This window comes from Spodoptera frugiperda, chromosome 15 (genome assembly GCF_023101765.2).
Source record: "Spodoptera frugiperda isolate SF20-4 chromosome 15, AGI-APGP_CSIRO_Sfru_2.0, whole genome shotgun sequence".
Lineage (NCBI taxonomy): Eukaryota > Metazoa > Arthropoda > Insecta > Lepidoptera > Noctuidae > Spodoptera > Spodoptera frugiperda.
The window spans coordinates 9,404,841-9,430,826 of record NC_064226.1 but is presented as its reverse complement, the minus strand read 5'-3'; the positions used below and the strand labels follow the sequence as shown (position 1 = coordinate 9,430,826).

At 32.7% G+C, this 25,986-nt stretch overlaps 1 protein-coding gene and 1 long non-coding RNA gene across 2 annotated transcripts; one reads left to right on the top strand and one right to left on the bottom strand.

Annotated features, from left to right (window-relative positions):
• Nucleotides 1–641: 641 nt before the first annotated feature.
• Nucleotides 642–3,303, bottom strand: LOC118274505 (dynein regulatory complex subunit 5-like). The gene is made up of 6 exons (XM_035592011.2): nucleotides 2,934–3,303; nucleotides 2,609–2,776; nucleotides 1,930–2,485; nucleotides 1,716–1,843; nucleotides 1,381–1,522; nucleotides 642–976 (listed from the first exon to the last, which is right to left on the bottom strand). Exons 1-6 carry the CDS (start codon nucleotides 3,216–3,218, stop codon nucleotides 780–782), a joined length of 1,476 nt encoding a protein of 491 aa, XP_035447904.1. The 5' UTR covers nucleotides 3,219–3,303; the 3' UTR covers nucleotides 642–779.
• A 651-nt stretch (nucleotides 3,304–3,954) lies between these two features.
• On the top strand, nucleotides 3,955–25,986 carry LOC118279632 (uncharacterized). The gene is made up of 3 exons (XR_004784003.2): nucleotides 3,955–4,257; nucleotides 7,231–7,291; nucleotides 25,557–25,986. It is a non-coding gene; the product is annotated as an uncharacterized LOC118279632 (long non-coding RNA).

Genomic DNA, 25,986 nt, shown 5'->3' with positions numbered 1-25,986 from the left:
CAATAACATTAACCAGAAAATGGTGACGTAATTATTAAAAAAAACAAAACACATGTACGTGGTAAATATGAGTACTTATTTATTTATTTTCAACGAATAATAAAGCCAATGAAAATATGTAAAGTATAAGCAAATGCAAAATAAATGACCAACTTCAAGTATAATCAGTAAACGCTGTTATCTCCCTATTAAATTAGGTATTTAAAATGAATTTTTAGGTATTACGAATAAGTTTATCGAAGAAGCGATAAGCGAGGGATATTTAGTTCAAACAAGGTCACACAGGGTCAAGTTCTCATTAAAGTAATTACTGATATTGAAAACTATAAAAATTAAACATGTTTAAATAATAATATAGGTGTTAAGACAAGATAGTTTTGTTTTAGCAACAAAGTTGGGAATAATAATTTTAGTTGATGAATAAGTGTATTTAAAATATTAAAGATATTTTTGCCAAAACAAAAGAAACTTATAAATATCAATTAATATTAAATAATATTTGTACGGACTACATACTAAATACTGAAACACGATGTGAACTCTGTTGTTAGCCAAAACATATGTGTTTATTTCTAGTCTCTACCAATGACATAAAGACATTTTAAAAACCGACCAATAGCGCAATCAGGTCGCATTTGAATTTTATGTTTACTACAGCTTAACGTTATTAAAAAGAAAAAAAAAACAATGATCATAAAAATAAAATTAATACCGTCAACCTTGGATTGTCTTCATCGTTTTTTGTTTAAACTATTATTTTCAATTGTATAAATCTAAATCTAAACTTCTGGTACTCTTGGTGGGTACCTCCCAGGTATATGTTCTGGGTTATTAGGATTATACTCCCAAATAAGGTACTCTGGCTCGTTGAGGTACAGAGGAGGTATTTCGTCACTGGGCTCCATCTCTTGTCCCAGAAGATTCTTGTTGCGTTTCAGAAGTTCTTCTACCTTCGCTAGTGATTCATCAGAAATCTCTAAACAAAAGCCATTCAAGTTTTGTAGCAGTTTATCTCTATAGAATCAGGCGTTACTTTGCGGAAATCCATGCTACACTAACAATACATTTTTTTTTAGTTTTTATTCAGCTTGCAGATGTATTTTCAGCATGCGGTGTGCAACACCTACCCTCAATTAAATGCTCACGCAGCAGAGGTGCAACACAAAAATACACACACGACACACAACAAAACATTTGTTTTGTGTTTGCTGAAAATACATCTACAAGCGGAATAAAAACTAAAATTTTATTGTATTGTTAGTGTAGTTTATCTGCATTCTTATAACCTCCACAAAACGTGTGATTTAATGTGAGACTAGTTTAAAAAAATGTAGTAAACAATAAAGTTACAACTACATAAAAAGTATAAACTACACTTACTAGTTCTTCGAAGGTCTAAGTTGAGGATCTTCCTGTTCTTTTCTAGAGCACGAATTAAAGTGGCTTCGGCGTCACCTGACAAATCATTGGCGGCTATATCCAGCCTAGTGAGACCACGATTCAAGCAGAGGAGACCCGCCATCTACATACGCAGTAAAAAGCCGCAGGTGTTACAGTCATATACCAGAAAACCATTATTATACGACAGAATACGCATCTAATACGACCAATAAAAAGTCAACTTGTAAATCCAGTATTTTCTTAGCATTTCGGTGTAGAAACATGATCTTTTCATTTTGAATGATGTATATTTTTAGACTGGATAAAAAACTCACCTTCTCTGCGGACGCTCCGCTAAAACCGCAAGAGTTAACGATCAAAGTTTGCGGTTTTTCCTTGCACCTGACAAATGCTGCCGCGAACATAGTCGCACATTCTAGAGACATCGGGTTCAAGCTGAAATCTGCAAAAATAATTACTGTAAGTTAGTGAAACTATTCATTAGGTTTGTACCTAGTAATGCTTGTGCATTTCATTTTTTTACTGTACCTAAAAGTTCTATAGGAGCCGCTGGTTTCATTTGCAAAGCATACGCGACACCTTGGATGCCTTCTTCTTTAAATCTGTTGTTGGCTATTCTCACCACTTTTACATTTTCATGGACATAAATAAAGCCACCAAGCGCTTTCATCCCGTAATCACCAATTTTACAATGATTGAAATCCAATTCCTCAATACTCGCTTTTTTAACAAGACTTTGAAGAATCAGTTTTACTTTAGAACAATCTAGGTTACTTCGGTTGATGCGAAATATTTTCAAATGTTTCAAATCTTCTAGTCCACGGCAAATGGAATCACAATCAGCCATAGTAAATTCGAAATATCTCGTCAGATATCTATCCGCTAGATTATTTATACCAAACACTAGAGATATTTCTCGAAGGTTGTATAGTTTGGCTAAAACTGGCTCCATGGGTATGTGGTCATAGACTTTTGGAACACTAAATTCGCACGTGTCTTCAACTATATCGGAAGGTAGTGGTGGTAGTGGTTGACGGACCATTTGCAGCTGGTTGATTCCAAAGAAGTAAATATATGGACTGACCTGGTAACGTAAAACATAACATTATATAATTTGACTGGCTGATATTACATTATTATAACTATATTAAAATGACATTCGAGGTACTTATGCAATTTGCAGTACAAAATGATAAAATTTACATACCAGTGTAGCAAGTTCTACAGCTTGATCTTCTCTAAAAACGTCAGGGTTAACAGACTCCAAATAGTCTTGAAGATAAGCGGATAAATAAGTGCCTTTCCAGAAAATATCTCCCAACTCCCTCTTTGAAGGGAATTTAGTCTCAAATGATCTTTTCCAATATTGTTCATCCTAAAACAAAGACCAAAATTGGTTGGTTCTCAAAAAATATTTTTGTGTGGGTTACTCCATTTATCGAGGATATACGCTCAAAAAGAGCCAAGCACAGCGACGAAACCGCGTGGAAGTAGCTAGTAATAAATAAGTAAAATATTTAATAGAAGCTAACCTTGATACTAGGGACGCTGTATTTCAGTTCAATGTCAGCAGGATATAAGTCCATCAATATATCGATGTCTTTCTGAAGGATCTTCTTCAGTGGATTGAGGACATTGAACATTTTTGATAGAACAAGAGCTGCGCAATAAGTAAGTGGAGCAGGTGTCGTGGTGGTATCCCACTCAAAGTCCTCGGCTCTGATTTTCCGAGGCGCCTCGGCTGGTGACATAGTCATCGAGGGTAGTGGGGCATACGCCTCGTATATATTCATATTAACCAAGTAAGGGACTTTCATGGTGCCGGCTTTTTTCTAAACTTTACAAGAAATTATACGGTTCAACAATGAGTATACTGTTGGAAATGTCACGGTTGATTTGTTATTTGTCAAGGATTTTTTTTTTTTATTAATTGGGCCTCGAGATCGATCTACAAGAAACTTTTTGCTGATATTTTTGTTGGACTTGGATTTTTCGTTTTGTTTGCGATGCTTGTGTGGAGTGTAAAAGTTTGTATGTGAATTTCTGGTTTCCATTTGTTGGGCCAAGTAATAAGTAATTGGGGTTAGATATATAATAATAAGTATTTCCAATAATTGCATAGTCCAGTACAATCTTCATTGTTCGATTCTCCCCTTATTTTAAAAGAATTTACCTTTTCCATACAATAATACACCCTTTACGAAGAAAAAAAATACTTCGCTGAGTAATCGTTAATTTCGAAAAATTTTTACCTAATAAAACCAAATATTATATGTTGCAGGTGTGCCAATTGTGGCCCTAAGCATCAAATTTAGTATTGACTATTAACACAATTAAAAACTAAGTACGTTCGTTTATTAGTATACCATAATACTAAATGAACAATTAACCTAGTCACCAATTAGTTAAAATGACGCAGATGTCATTTAAATAATAAGAACAGTGTATAATGTATATTAATAGTACAAAGTTCACCAAAACATAGCTAACGTAAACACGACATTCGGGAGTTTCCGCGTCTCTTCGTAAACGTTCGGACCAAAACAAAGTTGTGCTCTGCGCTCGCGCCGCATTCACTGTTTAGTTTGTTACCGTGTCATATCATATTGTAATATCGACCGGCGTGCGCGACTCTATATTTCCAATTTATTATAAAAGCAAGTTTATAAAATTTATTCAACGTTTTAAAATCTAAATCGTAACACAAGATGGATTCTAATAACAAAAATTCTTCTCAAAACCGAAATACTGCTCAAACTTCCAACTACAGCCCGTGGAATTTGTTATTTACCTCAAGAAATCGTACCAACAGTGAAACAAGTGTTAGTTCCACAAATTCTCAAAGTAGCCAAACAGGTGAGTTTTATTTGTACCAAAATTATTCGTATTTTATGTGTTTTCAATACTTAAAAATTAGTTCGAGTTTGTTGTCAACATCATTGCATTTCGACACGTTCAACTTGCGAGAATGAGACAAAACATGCTTTAACCAAATTACTTTTTATGAATAAAACTGCCATCTTTTATTATTGATACGACAGAAACGTTTGTACAAAAAAACATTCTTGGCTATTTGTGGCCCTATAACAAAAAAGCATCTCTAGCCAGCCACATGGTAACAAAAAAAAAACATACAAAGTGGGATGGGCCCAACGTCGTAAGCACGTCACGTATTTAACAATGCATATTAAAGTAAGGTTAACTAGTGGAGAATGGAAACCGGTTACCTTGTTTGTCAACTAAACGACAATCTTAATGTACAGGAACAATCTAAACTAAACAAATGTTCCATTCAAGGTTCATTATTATTAAATAAAAATACTCTAATATATTATTTCAATTATGCAATAGGTTTAGATATATTTAACAAGTTCACTTTGTTCCACTTTCTAAACTGGTTCTTATAGGTAAACGAGTTGATAATTTTAATGTCAACGAATTTCATTTTTATCGAACAATGGTAATAATAATTTTATTAACAATCGCTTGCTTTAATGATGATGTTGCTTAATTAAGTATTGCATTCGAAAAAATGTTTCATTTAATTTACACTGAACTCTGAAGTCGTGCATTTTAAAGTCCATAATTACTTATCGTTCATTAACCATACATTTAATTATAAAGACTTTTGAATAAAGAAATGGAGCACGAAGTCCGTTGCCCAATTTGACTACTGTTACAATATCCATATTTCTCAGCTCACAAAGCAAAAGATTTCAGTCTCTACTTTGTTTTGTAAACTCGTTTATTTTTGTCCAAATTAATGTTCGACGCATATGGCAATGAATGTCATGTGTATTGTGACGTCATCATGGTATTCTATTGGCACGCCATTGTGCCAAGGTTTTTACGATTTTACGATACTTATCACCATCTTCAATTAGAATACTCTTATACTATAATTGATTATCCAACGCACGAATACTAAACATCGTGCCAGCAGTATTTTCGTTGATCTGTGATTTTTTATCGGTTCTATTTAAGACCTTGTTGTCATGTAAAATGATGTCGTATTATTATAAAAGATAAACGATTACATAAATTGCTGTAAGATTGTCATCTTCTGCGCACAAAGTCGTTATTGCTTGAAGTTGCAGATTTTTTTGTTTCACGTTAGGTGTTGAAGGCTATCAATAAGGAAATACATATTGTTTTTGCCCGTCTTGTGCTTACAATTGATTCTGTTTCGCAATTATATATTCAAATCAACGTCGATATCTAATTTTTGTGAGACAAGGTTATTGTAACTATCAAAAGGTCACTGCTTATAGCTAATATTCAATTTCATGAACGTTTTGAATATTATTGTTTTAGTAAACCTAATATTATGTTTTGTTAAAATGTTAGTCGATAGCAATTGTATCGACAGGCGTCAAGTAATGGGCAAAACATTTAAAATATTTTTCCTTAATCGTTTGTAATAAGCAAAATACTTCCTTTAAATGGTTAGACGTACTCTAGACGATTGTTAATGCGTACTAAACTGAGATAAAATCAAAGATAATACTTATCTAACAGGTATCCAAAATTCAATGTCACCCACTAAATATCCGCACTCATAGGTAACGAACGCTATTTAAAGGCGAGAAATAATCTTCAACGTGTAATCAATGGAGTAGGAATTTCTTTGAATTCATTTGAATTGAAATAGCCGGTAATTGCTGCTCCCAATATAAAAATAGCTCGGGGCAAAGGACCGGAAAATGAAGCCCAATTATTTATAACCCTTAGACCTTCAAGCATCGTTATGAGCAAACGAATTTTCTCCATCAATGATTCAAAATCAATTGCAGAAGTTTGAAAAATTTTATTGACCGATAAATTTTATGAGTCATATAAGACAATTTGGCTGGGAATACCAGTCCCGGTGATGATATTTTTATTACTGAACTTCCAGAACCAATCATACTAATTGTAGATCACAATTTAGATATCAGTTCAGAGAATCATGAAAGAGTTTAAAATAAAACGGTAAACACGACCATCGAAGACTGAACAAACATAATATCAACATAAATGAAAATTCTGGAAAAGAAAATATGGTTATGTATAATTATTGAATTAGCAGATAAACTAAAACGAAAAAAATATGATGATAATTATGACATGATGGACAATGAATGCGGTTTCAACGATAAACAAGAAACATGAAAACAGAAATCTGACGTCATTTTATGATTGCATGGCTTTGTTCAACTCTAATAATGCTGACCATGAGAGAACAAAATTTAGATGTTGTAACGACCCACGAACATTTGTGCAGATGGAATTATTATCCGCTCATTTTTACTAGGAAATGAGATTTGGCCATTAGCATAAAAGCCAAAAACAAGGAATTAAATGCAATGGAACCAAAGTTTTAACTAGTTTGGTATTTGCGTGGCAAATGACTGGGAAGAAGAATGAATGAATTCTTGAACATTTTCTATCTTACTCAGACAGTAGGAATCTTATTTTTTTTTAAACTGAAGATTCCTGGTACATTTGGTGTGTGTGTCATTGCGATACTTATTAAAATATGCGACACTGTTTTGAGTTATGAGCATTTAAATAGAGTATTTACTAGAAAAAGCAAAAATATGTGTTTCTTTTTATTTCAAATGAATGTCTCAAGTAAAATATTAATTGACAAATACGGCAGACAATTATCTAATCAATTCTATTCACTAAAAGATTAGCAAATTATCTCATTAGCAACATAATCTACAATAAACTCTTAACCATGTCTTTATACTTATATTTCATTGCCTCACAGATTACAGCTTACAATCTACATACCCTGTCGAAATATTGCTCTTATGTGATAATAACCATGGTTTATCATTGCAGGTACTCAATTTGGCGGACTACAAAGACAGACAAGCAAAGACGAAGAATATCTTTGGATGATGTAAGTAAAATTATATTTTACTTAGCGTCTTGTTTCAGTATTGCAATTTGCGTGTAATGCTCTGACGTCTAATGCTCTCACGCCACATTTTGATTTTAATTCGACACAATCGTTGAAGTTGTGTGCGATGATGTTCTTTCTTCTTCCAACGATGACCTATTACGTGTGCTACAAAACTAGTTTGCTATTGCTCGTGTCCTTCAGAAACATCACGGAAATTCAAACTCTGTATCTCGTATGTTTTTATTACGTGAATGATATCTAAGCAATGTAATAAACGATCTTAGAATCATAGCAAAGATCTATGATTCTAAGACAGTTTTTGACAAAGGAAGTCCTAAAAACGACTTGAAATTGTGAGGAAGCAGCCTGCAACACCGGTTTTTCGGTGACCTATTTGCAATCCCCAGGTTCTGTAAGACACGGGATTTAAGGAATACCCTATATTACGGGTTATGATTATATGAACTAAAAGTATTCACTAAAATCTGGCAGAAAGTTCCAGAGAGATAAAAAGCGAAATGTCAACTATTTTGCAATACTTCCACATACCTACATTTTTTCAAAATAAATCATCCGGTGCGTTATATTTTTGTCTCATTCTAAGATTAGATTGGAAACTATTTATAAGATGTATAGAAAACTCCGGATTTGGAATAACGCCAATAATCGACCAAATATGAAATGCATTGGTTATTAATAGATCACTTTCGGAAACTAAGGAATGGGATTGATTGATGTCATAGTATGGATGCCATGCAATGCATGATGCACGCGTAGAGTTTCTATTAAGAGAATGACAAGAGTGTATTATACATCTTTTCTTATTACATCATGTGGTTTATTTTAATGAAGAATTGACAATTATATTCCTTAAAATATGCACTTTACTAATCGAAATTAATCAAATCAAATTAAAACTCCTAATCTCTATATTATGACTTCGAAAACCCAAACATACGATACCAAATCTAGCAAAAGACCGAAAACCGAAGACAAAAATCACCTCAGAGTAATACTGCAGTAATTGTGTTAACCTTTAAAAAGTAAGAACTATTATTTAATTGGACAAAGACATATCTATCAAGGTTTAACTCGATGAAGCAATTGATATTATGAATATTATACCTAATGCCATTAGATAGAAGGTAACAGAAGTAGGTAATACTTCGATTTCACGGTAGAGCATGCAACGTCTTGAAACTTTAGCCGGCACTTGAATCGTTAAAATTGAATGATATAATAATTTTTAAATCCAGTCTCATCTCTTCACAGATGAAGAAGATTGATGATCTAAGTGTGATCTAATTATCCAAGTATGAAGATAGCAGAATTTCCTAGTTCTATAAAATCTTGATAGCTCTAGTTTTGAAGGACTTTACAGTCATTGTGCATATAGATATTGCCCATTTGGGTACTTAAGTATTTTCCAGACACGTTTGTTCCATATTAAGTATGATACAGATTGGTAATATATTTAAATCCGGTTCTGTTGACTTTTCTGTAATGTCAAAGGACAATAGCATTAAGATGGCAGCCATTTTTACAATATTAGACATCTGTCTCCAAGCAAACTTTATTTTTGTTGATCTTCAAAAGGCGCCTAGCTTTATGGTTAAAAAAATAGGCAGTGTGGGATTTTTACCTTACTTAAACTTTCCCGGTGGCCACCAACTGCAATTAAAGGAGGCACCGGGTCCTCTTAGTAGACCAACCCCGGAGCGCCCTAGATGCAATGCTCATTATCCTTCCAATGGATACCTATATATCATCTTTGAGCCCTGCAAGCAAATTGAACAATGCTTGCATAATATATATCTGTGATACTTAAAGAACATTGGCAAGGAACATTGAAAGGTGGGTTGCCAGACTATCTACGCTTGGCAAGCGGGTTGGAGATCATAGTTTCAAAGGTTTAGAAAGTGAGAGTATCACTGAAATGTATAGCATGCATCCGCATAGTACGCATCTTTCCACATAAAACACGTATCTTAGTTAAATCCGTTTTATATGTACCAATGAATAATAATTTATGCATGCCAAACGCATCCACAGCAACGTAGCATAGCACATACATATCTGGTGCAAAAGCATCTTTAGATCTGATTCAATTTTAGACTTTATTTTAAACATACATAGATGAAATCCACATAATACCAAACCAGAACACATTTTCAAGCGGAAATCGAATTCAGAAACTCACATGCAGTGTCCAGCTTAGAGCAGCTATTCATAAAACGAAAATGTCTAGCACATAACAGCATAGTGAATGCACATTTCCAAAGTAGAAATTCCAACTGGACTAAACATATACATAATATGTACGTTTAAAATAAAGTAACTTAACACGTATATAAAATAAATCATGTGAATTGATTCACCCTCTATACATTGGACTCATAGCATTTGTATTTAGTGAAAATTGGTTGTTAGATTGATATGTGTACCTCTCACTCTTTTGGGATTTAGAAGGAAGTGACGCCACAAATGTAATGTAAAATCCCAATTTTTATGCTAATGTAAAACTCCAAACGCCACGAAAAAATGTGTAGTTACACCTAATTTGCAATGTGGTCCATTCCATAAGAAAAATTTGGAGAGATATTGTATCATGTTTAATTAATATGAACCAAATAAGGATTAAGTGTAACAGATTACTATATCATATTATTATTATATTTCGAAAATGTATTAAACTTGACCAATTCTCTTTTACAGTACTATAAAATGGAGTTACAACCCGTTTTAAAACCGAACATGTTATGTAAACGACAATGAAAGACTCGATAAGAATTTTGCGGCGAACATGTTTATAAACAGGATCGGTCGCTATTTCTTTTTACATTTCATAAAACTATACTGCTTAGCTACATAATTAGGTACAGTAGAATATTATTTATTGAATATTAGCGTATACTTTATATCTTTTATCATTTAACACATTAAACGCAATTGAGGCAAAAGTGCTCGGCACTAGCGGAGGACTTGCCTTCAACAGATTTTTGTTGGCAGTCTGTCTTAAGTATTATTGTCTCGAAACAGGCCACATAAAAAGGACATCTAAAAGACCCACGTTCTTTTAATGTTCTGTCTTATCTACCTACGTCGGATATCTTTGTTGGTTTTATTATGTTGTATTAAGTTATTGTATAGGTAATTTACTAAAAAACCTAGATCAAATTGTGTCAATGTACTCAATTGAGTGAATTTGTCACCGAACTGAGTACAGCGTGAGTCAGCAGTTTTATTATGTTCATGCGTTTGATCAACCTTTTTGCATTAAATTAAGGTTAATGGTAAGCCCTGGGAGTAGTTTGTAGGGTTTAAATCTGTTATAAAAGCACATAGATGGGATTTGCTTAACCTGTAATCCCCCAATAACAGTCCCATCACCATAAAGTAGTTAGTTACTTTTAGGAGCTATAATCCAGTTATAATCCGCGGTCCGGGTCACCTGTCCATTGTGTTACAGTAATGGGTTTCAGGATTAAATTTATATTAACTGGTGGATGATAACTCAGAAACACTTCCTGACCTAAATATCACCTGCGTACATAACAAATATTCCATCTCAATTTAAACCGTGAAGAAAAATCAAAGATTGCAAAAGACGAGCTTATTAGCAATAATGGTAGGTCTTGAAGGTCGTCCAGTTGCGGCGAAGGCATTTCTGCAGTTGATATAGCCGTCTCATGGTTTTATGGAAGCCTCAGTACGTGTAACTGAGACGTAGGTAGCCGTCAGTCCCCTCTCGCTGATGTCGAAACCTTTGGTTGCATGCGGCCGCGCTGGGCGCTGCGCCACCGCACCGTAGCATTGACGACCGTGCGCAAACGCCGAACGAACTGTTGGACAACAACAAAGAATAGTGCTCTCGTTAAAAAGTGACAGTGATATGAGAGAAACACGTGTTTCGAGGTAGCCGGTGACACAATCAGCGCTGACTCCTGACTTCGGTTAGTTTTTACTGAATTACCTTATTTAAATATTCACTTAAAAACATATTTTTTTTTATAACATCCTCTGTTTTGAATTTGAAAACAAAGGAACGTGAAGTAATGACTGCTCATAACGTTAGCTTGTAACAGGTTTTAGTGACGTATGTTTTCGACTTTGCCGGCTTTGTGTTAGTCGATTATATGTGTTTAGTTTGTTTAGTCATTTATAAAAGTTATGTTGAAATAGACACACGTGTGTTGTGCTGCTCAGTGGTTGAATACATTGTACGTTTGTTAAGTGCAGTGGCATTTACTTAGTGTTCACGTTAGTATTAACTTGTTAATATTTGTAACATTCTGGTTTTTGTTGGTGGTTCGATTCTAACTGTTGAGGCAATCAGACTGGCTCGGAAACATTGCCTCATGTAGTTGCGGGTGTGTAGGTATCTCAAGGTAAAATTGATACATATATAACAAGTATATATAGTACTAACAACGTGGGTTATGGATATGTTGTTCTTGACACTGTTTGTGTTTATATTAAGATTATCTCTTGTACACAATTGTTTAAAATAAGTAAAATATGAAATATTTATAACTCGTACTTAGAATAATGTAGAATATACACTTAACTTTATTTTTTCAACTAGCTTTTGCCCGCGACTTCGTTCGCGTGGAATAGTGACTTCCGGCAAATTTTTGGTTTTAACCACATAGTTCCCATAGCTATAGGCTGATGATGATGATGATGAGTTCCCGATCTCGCGGGATCTTTTCAAAAATGAGATGTGGAAGATATTCCAGGGAACTCTTCAAAAATCAACATAATGAGCTCTGCGTTTGAATTTAATAGATGTATACTCACTTAGGGCATTGAAAAAATAGTTTAAAAACGGACTTAAACTAAAGAAATATTATAATCTTTCCGAACTTAAGATGAAAACTAACTTAAAACTAAAGAAAGCTACGAATTACGAATTTATAACAATTAAAAAAGAAATTATATTAGAACCTATCCTTTATGCTATAATAACCAAGCTTAAACTAAATAATTTAAAAGAAACGACTTAAATCTAATCTAATTAATTTATAAATTAGACTTACAATTTTATTAAAAAAACTAACTACAGTAACTACTAATAATCGATATCAAACTAAACCTACGTTAAATAGTTTAACCAGAAAACCAGGAAAACCCAACAAATAAACTTATTAATTGACAAATACAACGAAACCAATTTAGAATATACGAAACAGCAGGACCACTACAGACAAATAATCATACGACTGATAATACACATTTTCTACAATAGTACCGAAGCGCTCGGCCGATACCCAACCAAATAATTGTAACAAAACCATAGCGCAATCTATTTCGATCCCAACGCCATCTATCGAGGATAAAGACAACTTGGATTATTTATTTATACTCCGTTCGGGCATTTTCTTTGTACTAAAAGTTTAATTATATTGATATAATTTTTTTCATACCTTTTTACTATTTGTTAACTTTTTTTCGATGAATTAAAACAATAACATGAACCGAAGTCGTGTAACGATCGACATAGAATTATCTATACTCCGTTAGAGCGTTTTCTTTGTACTAAAAGTTGTATTATGTTATATTTTTCATTGCTTTTTACTATTTTGTAAAAACAAATTTCCAATGAATTAAAACAATAACATGAATTGAACAATTGTAATTACACCATTGCGCGATCAACGCCATCTATCTACGGAGTATAGGAACAGCCCGACATTGTTCAATTCCGTACTATAAGTACGAAATTGAACAATAGATGGCGCTGTATGTCCGGAATAAATTTATTTTTTATTTTATTTTTTTTTTATTTTTATTTTATTATTATTTTATTTTTATTTTATTATTTTTTTTATTTTATTTTTATTTTATTTTATTTTATTTATTTATTTTATTTTTATTTTATTTTATTTTATTTTATTTTATTTTATTTTATTTTATTTTTATTTTTATTTTTATTTTTATTTTTATTTTTATTTTTATTTTTATTTTTATTTTTATTTTTATTTTTATTTTTATTTTTATTTTTATTTTTATTTTTATTTTTATTTTTATTTTTATTTTTATTTTTATTTTTATTTTTATTTTTATTTTTATTTTTATTTTTATTTTTATTTTTATTTTTATTTTTATTTTTATTTTATTTTTATTTTATTTTTATTTTATTTTTATTTTATTTTATTTTTATTTTATTTTTATTTTTATTTTATTTTTTGATTTTTGAAATAAAAATATATCTATGTCCTTTCTAAGGTTCTAAACTATATCTGTACCAAATTTCAACCAAATCCGTCAAATAGTTGCGGAGATTAATGGTATAAGCATAGAATGTTCGACGTGATTCTTTAATTTGACATAACTTTTTTATTTATGAACCGATTGACATGAAACAAACACTAAATGTAAATTTAAGCATCCCACAATATATTCGTGAAAACCGCATCCAACTCGGATCAGCCGTTTCTGAGATTAGCGCGCACAGACGAACAGACAAACAGACAAACAGACAAACAGACAAACAGACAAACAGACAAAAAAAAGTTAATTACATTTTTGGGTTCGACATCGACATAATAATAACCCCTGCTATTTTTTTTATTTTTATTTTCAATGTACAGACAGCACTTTTCTACGATTTTATTATATGTATAGATAAAACAATGCAAGATGTAGATATTCCTGCCTTACATTCTGTTTCGCATTTTGATTATGAAATTTTAATATTTTTGAAAGTAGTTACAGAAAAACTCATTGACTCAATATGCGGTAATAATGTATTTAACTCCGAAAAAGTAAGCTTTGCACCCTCTATTCCATACTTGTTGCAAAAGTCAAACCGAATGCTAAAGTTTTTTTTCTAAATTCCAAAATGTTTTATCCAACTTATAGATAAAAAACATTATAGTGTAATAAAAACTACCTCTATTAAGTACTTAAGTCTCTACAAACAATTCCCAAACGGAGTGTTATTGAAAATTTTATACTAGAATCAAGTGAAGCTAAATTTTTATATCCAATTATAACTTCGGTAAACCCATTTACGAAATACTTAATAGAATCTAATTGAATGTCAAAGTGAAATCCTCCCTATGGACTTTGTGATTAACTTACCAAAACTTAATATTTATGAGTTTACTTTGTACCTAATATTTTACAAAGGTTTAGGTTATTATTTGACATTTTAGTTCTAATGTCATTTACCTGTCCGAGCCACCACAGTGCGGTGAACTCATGAGTGCGAAGCTAGCTAAAATTAGCACTTTTTGCGAACGTGAGAATTTAATTATGATAAAAAATTTAGAAACGTAATATTTGTACATCCGTCTTAGTATCTGTTAATCTATGAAATACTTAGTATTATGATGAAATATTAGACACTTTAGAGTCATTTAATGATTACTTAACCCAGTCCTAAGCAATTGTTTTCGATACAAAATCGTTACCAAGGAATAGTTTTAGTAATCATTAAACATCACTAAGTACGGCAGTTTATTACCTGGATTAATGAAACCGAACGTATAAATTATTACCTGGTTATTTTAAACAAAATTGACTACTAAAGCAAAACTCTTTAAACTTCTACAGAAAAAGCAACTCTATTATGAACGTAAGAATAGTCTTTATTCATTCGCACAAATAATTTCAGTGTTTGGACACGTATCTAGGTTTTATTTCGAGCCATCTTCTTACCTAACTCGACAATGACACACAATTGTCTGGATTTTGTTAGATTTCTTAACCTAGGCGTTAGTCACAACTTTATTCAATAAAGCCGTTAAAGATAACTGTTTACGGTCACAATCATGAATGCAGTTTATTTATGTAACATGACCATACACATTGTGAAGATAGAACGAATCATATAAAAAGTAAATAAGGTGATGTCATCATCTACACTTGAATCTTGAACGATAGGTAAATACTATAGTTAAAGCATTAAATTAAAAGAATATAATTAGCAGTAATTTAGCTGATGCTTTTTTATGGAATCAAAGTTTATTAGTGAGAATAAATACGTCATTTCTACGTATAAAACGTATTAACATACCTAGAAGTGACATTACGCGTTATTTCAAATCGATATGTCTTGAAAAGTAAAGTACGTGTCGAATGTTTTAAAACATATTAATGTACAAACCGACATTAAAATACAACTTAGTCTTCTACCCAATTGTAGTTGTAAGTTGCAAGAAAGAAGCATCGACCTCCAATCCTTGTAATCTTCTGGATGGCCTCTATTAAAAATTCTAGTTTTCAAGAGTTAAGTACAGTGCATATTTTATGAATAATGTGACAAACCCTCATATTAATTCACTAATACCCACTAAATCAATAAGACCGTACATAAACAGAATTATGTATTCAATCAAATAAAAGAAGACAAATCAAATATGGCGTTGCATAATTTTGACCTTAACCTCTCGACCTTCGTGGTTACGGCCTCTAAGACCCGACAAGCAAATAGGCTCTGTCATAAAGATGTACGTGTCATATATCACACGCATCTTGCTTGTTACAATATAAAGGTAGAAACGCCCTGTCTTACTATACACACACACACACACACACAACTTCACGCCTTTTATCCCCGAAGGGGTAGGCAGAGGTGCACATTACGGCACGTAATGCCTCTATACAATGTACACCCACTTTTCACCATTTGTGTTTAAGTCCCATGTAATAGGGGGTGAGCCTATTGCCATATCCTGGACACAATTCCAGACTCCGTGCTACTACCGAGAAATTTTTCGAAAATCCGAAAAAAGCCCAGTAATACTTTGCCCGACCCGGGAATCGAACCCGAGACCCCTTGTTCGGCAGTCGCACTTGCGACCACTCGACCAACGAGGCAGTCAGTTACTATACATATCCAGTATAACATAGATGATCCGGACCTGTGAACTACTTAGCGGGTTTACTGGGGCTCCGGCTCGAAAAGCAGGAGTAGGAACGGGGTGGTTTTTAGTCAGTAAGAGTCTGACACTCCCTCCCGCCTCGCCCAAGGCAGGAGACGTCATTGGATGATTTACCCCGCTCAAAAAAAAAATACTATACATATCCAGTACTCTAAGATCTTATAATAGATAGTGGTTTTAAGTGTGAGATAGCCATGTTTCGGCACGAATGGGCTGGCTTGACCGGAGTGATACCACGACCTCACAGAAACCCGACATGAAACAATGCTTGAGTTTTGTTTCATTGTGCCCAATTACCCAATCCCCGATTCCCAAAAAATCGTTAAATTCCTAACCCCCAACGCACTTGTGACGCCTCTGGTGTTTCGGGTGTCCATGGGCGACAGCGGTTGCTTACCATCAGGTGATCCGTCTGCTCGTTTACCGGCTTATCTAATACCATAAAAAGGTAATTTCTTTTAAATTAAATACACGGCCTCCCAGAAAACCGACGTGAAACAACGTTTGCGTTGTATAAACGGTGTCCATGGGCGGCGGCGATTACTTACCATCAGGTGATCCGTCTGTTCGTTTACCAGCTTACCGATACCATAAAATTATCTTTTAGTATTATTAAATTAAAATTACACTGGTCAACATGATTTTTTGCCGTTAATTAATTTATGTATTTTCGGTATCTCTCATATATAAATATTTAAAAAATAATAATAAAAGCAATCTATTACATCGAAATATCTAAATAAACGATATACTTTGAATTTGAAAATTTTTGACGGTCTATCGATAATAAGTATTGTGGTTGGCCATTCTAACAAAAAACAAAACTGATATTTGTAAGGACACGAATACACGATATACCCTCACATTTGTGCACATTTAGTGTATGTTATTCTTAGTTTTTTATCGCATTATATCGCTATTCAACACTAGACGACGTTCGATTTCCAGTGTTTTTTCAACTGTTTATTGAAATTGTGACTAGCTTTTTTCTGTTATTTTTTTGATAAGTTTCAGTTTAAAAGAAAATGTAGAAGTACAATATGAATTGAAATTGCTTATATTCACCGGACCTCATTTGTTCTATTTGTGGAGAGTTTACTTCAAGTTCTAATCGAGAACGACCTACACCATTACTTAATAACATTTACTACAATTTGTATTTTGGTTTCAAAATTCCTGAAACTATTAAAAAAGTTGGGCTCTGAGTTATTTTGTTTAAGATGTGTTCGTTATTTAAGGAGATGGTTTAAAGCTACCCACCTAGCAATGCCTTTTTCTAAACCTACACTTTGAAGAGGACAAAAAGATCAAATTACTGATTGTTATTTCTGTTTAACGAAACTTAAAGGATATTCCTTCAAAACGAGAGATAAATTTGTATACCCTGATGTGGAATCAGTAACTTAACCGCTTCTTCATACCGAAAACTGTCCACTGCCGCAACCTCCACCAAAGGAAAAAGTATCAAAGAATTTTTTGGGAAACACAAAGTCTGCGAACTATAAGGAGATAGTTTCTAAGCTTCTACAAGATTTAGGATGTAATATGTCTTTGAAGATACATTTCCTTCATCCCCATCTAGATTTTTTCCCCGAAAATTTGGGTGCAGTAAGCGATGAGCACGGGGAAAGATTCCATCAAGACATCATGGCGATGGAAAGAAGATACCAAGGAAAGTGGTCGCCGAGAATGCTTGCAGATTTTTGTTGAACACTAAAACGAGATCATCTGTCTTATAATTACAAGAGGCAAGCAAAAAGAACAAAAACATTCTCAGAATAAATTCTTTTTAAAAAATATTTACGAACGTCGGTAATTTTTGGTTACTTCTTAACAAATGTATTTTATGAAAAAAATGGGTGTTTAAATTTTTTTTACGAACATATTTATAGTAGTTGCATACCAAGGTATGAAAAAATACCACATTTGAGCAACGGCAAAAAAAAAATTATTATTTTGTTGACCAGTGTTATCTTGTAGTAATTATCAAGTTATATTAGAAAGTAAACCATAATATGTTGACGCGTATGCGTTTGCTTAACACAAAAACCTTGTAAAGTATTTGGCATTGAAATTAAATTATGAATAGAAATGTTGGTCATAAGTATGGTGTAATTTGCCCGTGAACTATGAGAAATTGATTGATGCAAAGACGGCTTTAAAAGTTAATCGTTGGATTTGTAAATTATCGTTAAATCAAATTATTTATGTTTTTGTTTTGACGCCAGTTTGGTGTAGAACGAATGCGTATTAATCAATCATAATAGATGTTGTACAATCAATCAAGGTGAGAAAATGTTTTATTGGAAAACAAAAATGTTTACATTTTGAGTAAATTCCGGTTCAGGCATTAATCAGCGCTGCAGGGCCCTATCTGTGGTGGCCTGATGACTCTTTGAGGCACGCGCGGAACGCCCCTTACGCACGGACGGGTACCTTAGGTACTTGGACTCACTAAATGGCTAAACTAGATGCATAAGTGACTGAACTTTCTAACTAGGTAATAACTATCTGGTTTCATAGGGATAGATAACTAAATGCTAGCGATCTCTTTTTGCTCTTTATTCTACCTTTAATGGTATTTTCAATCCTAAAGGTAGGTAGAGCTAGATTTTAAAAAAAATATCGTTTGACATACCTAAAAAACAATTAAATCTTTCCTTTTCTAATTTATCATATTTTTAAAATACACAAATCAGACGGCACAAAAATCGATCTATATTGCCTTGGTCAGCCCTTTCATTACATACTTTAGTGACCATAAATTACTTATGTATTAAAAAAATGTAGTTCAGTACTGGTTAGTATTGCTTGTACACAATTGCACCATCCCATATGTGTTATTATGTATGCAATTTGAGAAGTGTGACCGACTTTAGACAATTGCTCAGAACATCGTTATTACTACATTCCTTATCTTTACACCTCCTTGATACCGATCTGTTAAACACATTGTGTTATGTATGTGTAGTGATAAAATACATAGGTGCTTAAGTATTGCATAAGTATGTATAAATAGGTGCGTTAATCAGTCAAAATCTTGGTATCTTTGTAAGTAGTAAGGACTCGAAATTACTAAACTGATTTGAAGTTGATAGGTTTCAATATTTTAACATTTTTTTCATACATTTCACTAACAATTTAAAATTGATATATCCACATAATACGTATAATATGTGTGGAATATGTGGTCTTAAATTAAAAAAATATATAGAATTAAAAACTTAATTTACCTACTTTTATTTTTTTATGTAATTGACTTTAATTTCTGACATATTCAATGGAAATAATAATTTAATCAAACTAAAAGACCATCACTATCACACTAAATTAACTACATTTTCCTTATTTATATGGACAAAAATACAAATAAATTAAATTATTTAGCCGTAATAAAATTTCTACAGTACACAACGTAGCTCATCACTCAATTATTTGTAGGTACATATACACTTTTCATACCAAGATAACTAATACAAATACCTAGTCTTGTCCACTTTTTATTGGCATTTAGATAACAAAGTACTATTGTTATTAAAACAATTTCTTTTAACATCCAGGCCGATACAACAGGGTTTTGACCGCTAATGTCAGTACAAATAACATAATAATCTATTTTAAACAATGTTTTATTGATCTGGCGATAAGAGTGCATACCTCACTGACTTATCGCGTTGCTATGTTTCGTAAAAAAAAGAATAAAAAATAATTACATACATAGTCAGTTTTCTTTTTGGGTGACTTTGAAATTTTTTGGGTGGCCTCGAAAATTTTTGAATCTGCACGGAGTCTAGAATTGTTGAGCTGCGGACTACCTAGCGGGTTTTACCGGTGCTCCGGCTTGAAAAGCAGGAGTAGCAACGGGGTGGGTTTATTCAGTAAGAGTCTGACACGGGAGAGGGATCTCGCCCCGCCTAAGGCAAGAGAAGAGAGAACTCCTAAGATGATTTTCTCCCTTAAAAAATGTCTAGAATTGTTTCTAGTAGAAGCCAATAGACTAACACCCTGTAATATGGGACTCATCAAAAGGCTTTATTGGTATAGCATAAACACCATCGGGGAAAAAAAGTAGATGTTCATACACTTGCTTTATTTTTATTTTTTTATTTCAAATCGTGTTCGCCATGCTAACAGCCAGTTTGAATTTTACACGATGGCGGCTGGCGACCCCACAAACTTCAAGTTAAGCTTCTATTGACCCCCCTACATGATCAAAAAATAAAATTGCGTCCTCTAAAAATGTAAAGCTCATGTAACATTTCAATGGACTATTTAGCATAATAACTTTGTAATGTAGGAAATTACTGTGAAGGTTGCGATTTCCTCGCATACTGCATTTTTGTGGCATTGGCTTTTAATAAAACTTACATTAATTTACATAAATTATTTATAATACCAATGTAAGAATATTAGATGTTTCCTCATTAATTACTAACGATTTCTAAAAATCCTATTTCGAAACCTTTGTTCATATTTTGTGACAAAGACATGCTCACTCTGACTCAAAGGTTTGCTCACACTGACTGACAGACTGACAATTCTGTGATGGACAACTGCCTATTATACTGAAACAAGGAGAAAAGTTAGTTAGGATGTATAGACGTTTGTTACTCTTTTACTAGAAGTTTTAATCAGATACAGGACTTATATACCCATATAATATACTTGTAGTTAGATAGACTATATAGGATTAGCAAGGACTCATATAAGAAAGTTTGATTACTAACTGTATAATTTTATTTTATTTATTTGAATAGAACGGTACAAGCCAATAACACTATTCAACACCTTACAAAAATATAAAATTCAGAAAATTAATATAAATAATAATGTTAATAAATTGATATTATTAACTTATATTGTCAATTCTATTAAAAAAACTTTAACCCACACTAGGAATATTGCGCCGTGGGGACATTTATAAGAACAATGTTTCAGTCAAACATCTCACTTAAAACTATTTTTGGAGAAACAACTATTTGTGGATCGTATAAATTATAATTATTGCATTCCGACTCACAACACGTTGCATGCAATGTTTTAGGTCACGTTTACGCGTAGCACTTCAATAATTCGACATCATCGATCATAAAAGAAGTTATAAATCGAGTTTTCGCTTTAATTAGATTGCTACCGATACCGATTCCTAAAACCGGATAGCCCTAAATTCGGAAGAAACTCTTTTAAAAACCTTAGAAAGTTTATGCCAAGCAATTAGGTATGGTATGCATTCCGTTTTCAATTCAAGTTAATTTCAATTTTAATGTGTAACAATTATACTGAACTGAACGTGAGGTATTTTTAAACAAAGTGTTAAGTTACCTATACAGGTCAGTTATGTAGATATATGTAGGTAATTTAAAAGAAAACTCATTGTTATGAATAATATGGTCTTTGACGTGCAAAAGTAATCATAATACATTACGTGGCTTTAACCAACGCACGATTAAACAAACGATTTTTAAAGAAATAAATCTATCCCAACGCTGACATTTTATCGAAATTGCCTCAGCAGTTTAGTCACAATGAAGAAACAAACAGACTGACAAGTTCATTGTAACTAACATCAAGAAAGCGTTACTTAACCACGTTGTAACTGTTCAATGAACTTCGGCAATTGAAGGACAATTTATTTATTACCTAATCGAATTGACTCAAGTCCACTCCCCTCGTTGTTTTTATAATCTATAGTGAAATATTTTCGTCACATCAGATTGATTGTTTCAGAATGATATTTGTTCAAAATTGATTCATTTTTAGGTAGTTGGTTCATAGGTGATTTATGGCCTCACCTCTTGTATAATAAACCAACATTAATAATAATATCAGTTTCGAAACAAATGATATTTTAATTTTAAACTCAAAAACAACTTTTCTAAAGTCTATTTTCATCAATCACAATAATAAATCAGAACAAATAACTTTACAATAATAAGTGATTGTACACCAACTATTTTTGTTCGAAATTAATTTTCGAACAAATACTGAACCCTTTTTCGACCATATAAAGTAAACTTCGCATATAAAACTATTGTTTACTTTTCATTCATGTCGGTATAGATAAGGGTGGCCGAATTAATTCAATGATCCAAACCTCGGATACAAAATTAACAAACATTGTTCAAGAGCCTAAGCTATTCGAGTGTTGTTTTAATCTATTGAAAATCTCCTCATAAATACCTAAATCAAGTTATAAATTTTACACGATTAATGTTATAAATTGTCGTTGATCTTGAAATGGTTGCAATTTCCTGGTTGAACAAAATATACTTAATTATGTTTATAGATATTCAAGGTATTTAGATCCTTTGTGAGCGTATGGCAAATTATTTGACAATTGCTAATCAGACACCATTAGATTATCCTATAGTGCAGACCAATGCAATGTAATTATTTAGTTCAATTCTCCTTTAAATTCTCACCATTTCCCATTGGATCCCTATTCTAACATTAACTAAACCAAATATTTATTCTATGTTTATCGAATACCGCAAATAATGAAGTGTAAATCCATTAATTGCGTACAAAGCGTACCGTTACGAGAATTCAAATTCGAGAGTAGGTATTATTTGGAACAAAATTGCTTACGTCAGTCCATTATCCGCAGATATACGAATTTGATTGATTGATACAATATCATAATCGACATAGCAATAAAAATACTGTTATCAATGCAGCTTTAAGTACAGGAAACCATCGAATTTTCTCGTATCACAAACAAATAACTTATTATCTTGCTGACGTGACGTTTTTGAACGTGGAAAATCCAGAAAAACCGCAAGTAATCAGGTGTAATTTTGAGTAAAATGTCTTTCAAGTTGAGCACTATTGTGGTATTTTCTATTAACATATCAATGCTTACTTCATTCAAATGCTAAACCCCTATCGACCTTCGCCGTATCACACCCAAGTTCAGACAATTTCTGACAAGTCATCTTAAGTGAATCATGTCATCATTTACTGAAATTCGCCAGTCACTGATCATAGAGATTTCAAGCACTGAATTTAGTTGGCAAGATCATTTATTTTTCTCTTGGCACTTAGATATTTTTCATTGCCAAGTTTCTTCATAACTTATGTTAGGTACTTTGTAAATGAACTTATAATATTTATCGAAGGATTAACACTAATAATGACACACACAAAGACAATAAATGAAACGCACTTAAAAGTAAACTATGACAATTACAACGCAATAAAAAAATTAAACATTAAACTAAAGATGAATTTTAGGTAAGTAACTTCTATAAATAGTGCCTACAACACACAATTTGCCTAGGTTATCAATGACAGATAACCTGGACTTCTTCAGAGCATATTTTGTAAATAATAAAACGTGTCTTACACTCTGATGATAAGAATAATAGATAGTGAGTTGTCCAATGAAGTTCTCACGAGTATAAATAATTATAATATGAGAATAATAATAATGTTTATCACATAAACATTTTAAATTGATGGTAGGAGGCCCAATTCCCTCCTTCCCAATCTTCCTAATCCCCGATTGCCCAACAACCCTTAAGTTCCTTACCCCCAAAAGGCCGGTAACGCACTTGTAGCTCCTCTGGTGTTTTAAGTGTCCATGGGTGGCGGAGATTGCTTACCATCAGGTGATACGTCTGCTCGTTTACCGGTGCGTTCCATAAAAAAAAGAGAGAACATAGATTCATAAACTACGACATTCTAAAAATGATTGTATACAACATTAAACATAAAAGGCTTCTCCTATTAAAGCCTCTGAAATCCGAACTCCCCTAATACCGGCCCAAGTAATCCAGTAAAGAGTTCGTAAAGCCGGTATAGTTTAAATCGCATCACAATCTTTCGGCTAGTTAAACCTGAAACATTTGCAGACATCCCTAGATATTTTGATCTCTCTACAGACATATTTCATCTATTTGAGTTATTTTTCATTACTCTAAGTTAGATAACTTGAAATCAAATTACAGGTACCGAAATGTACCTATAATTTTAGCTGGTCTGTGAAGAAACAAACCTATAATACTGACGTAGACTACCGTAGCACAGTGTGTAGGTCAGCTGTAGTAGTCGTTTAAGCTATAATATTGTCTGCCGTACAACGTGTAACGGGTTGGATTCCCGTACGGAGCAACTCTTTGTGTAATCCACAAATTGTTATTTCGGATCTGAGTGTTATGTGTATGTGAAATTGTATGTTTGAAAACACATCCAAAACAGGAGAAAACCGTAGTGGGGGGCATAATTCTTTAAAAAATAATGTCAACAATCTTAAAACCCATCTTTGATTATAATAATTATCATGTACTCAAAAGTAAGCTTCACAATAATACTGATATTGCGATAGGTATTTCCAAATCCGCCTAACAGCACATAAAGTATTGATACCCTTTGTACCAAACTGATCAAAATAAATGATTGAATTTATCTTTTCGTCATAATTATCATAAAGTACATAATTATTATCAGACTGATATTAATTGCAACTTTAGTACGTAGGTAGTAGGTACTTAAATAGAGTAAATCATAATTAGTGTTAAGTACAAAATTATCAGATAACTTTAGCACCTAATACGTAGGTTTATATAGAGTAATATTATGATAGGATTAGAGTTAGACACGTAGCTGAATATCAATTTAGTTGTGTTTATTTGTAAATACCTAACCAAAACCTTTTTTATTGTTTAGATATATGTATTGATAATGTAGGAGTGTCGCGTTCTATCATTATGCCTAGCCTCTGCCTGGTATTTAATTATAGAGCGAGAAATAAACAGATTTTAGTTAGGTCCTAGGTAGTAACTTTACAGAATAAATAGATACTTAAGTCTAAAATTTTTATTAGACTCAAACTCATATTTTGTCTTAAGAAGTACCTAAAATTTGCATTAATATCTGGAAGGCCACGCGAGATTCAAGAAAAAAATTAATATTTTCATGAAATATAACTTTTTGTACATGGTTTGCAGTCATTACTCTCTGAGTTGGATTTGCATTTTGATATCAAAAAAGCTGACGACAGGATATTTTAATAAAAAGGTCGAGGGATTTTTCAGGAAAAATATGCCACAAGGTCCCAGCCCGTAGGCTGACAATTACGAAAAGACCAATTTTATGTGTAAATCTCTATTTTATTCAACTTGAAAAATTATGAACCTTTTAAAATTCATTTTTAAATATTTTAAATCTCTCACACCTTCACAGTTAAATGCTAAGTCCCCACAAATTGAAAATACAAAAAAGTTTGATACGTGAACACTAAACAACACAGCACAAGAAGAGAGGCTGATGTAGTCCATTTGTTACAAGACCCTTAAATTAAAAAAAAAGAATTAAAACCGACTAAAGGTTTTAACAAAGTTTATTAATGAAATCCTTTTTGTTTGTTACAGGTGGCGTTCTTAATTGCACGCGAACCGACAGCGGAGTCCGCAACCGGAGGAATTGAACTTTTTAGTTTTTACGTTTAATTGATAAAGCATTATAATTATGCGTACAGATACGCCTAGATCGTACAATTAGCGTAGATAATGTTCGAGCACGTGGCGTTACTCCCAGCGTGGTTTCTCATGGCTTGGCTGGGAGCCTGTCTTCTCTTCAGTCCTTTCGCATTATTCTTCGTAATGTGCTTACCCCAATTACCCCTTCTAGTCGTAAGGAGGGCATGCCATATACCATTCGAGTATATTTGATAAAGAATGGGAATGTGTGATTTGATGTGTGATAGTCATGTATTTTAGAGTATGAATATTATAATTTTATTGATAAGTTTGTATAAAGTGTAAATATTTTATAATGAATACATTTTTATTTTATGCACTA

Excerpts from the sequence above, each read along its gene's own strand:
- LOC118274505 (XM_035592011.2), bottom strand. The coding sequence starts at position 3,218 with ATGAAAGTCCCTTACTTGGTTAATATGAATATATACGAGGCGTATGCC. Across the intron at positions 2,777-2,933 it reads ACAGCGTCCCTAGTATCAAG|GATGAACAATATTGGAAAAG; the intron begins GTTAGCTTCTAT and ends TCTTTGTTTTAG. Across the intron at positions 2,486-2,608 it reads CTGTAGAACTTGCTACACTG|GTCAGTCCATATATTTACTT; the intron begins GTATGTAAATTT and ends TTACGTTACCAG.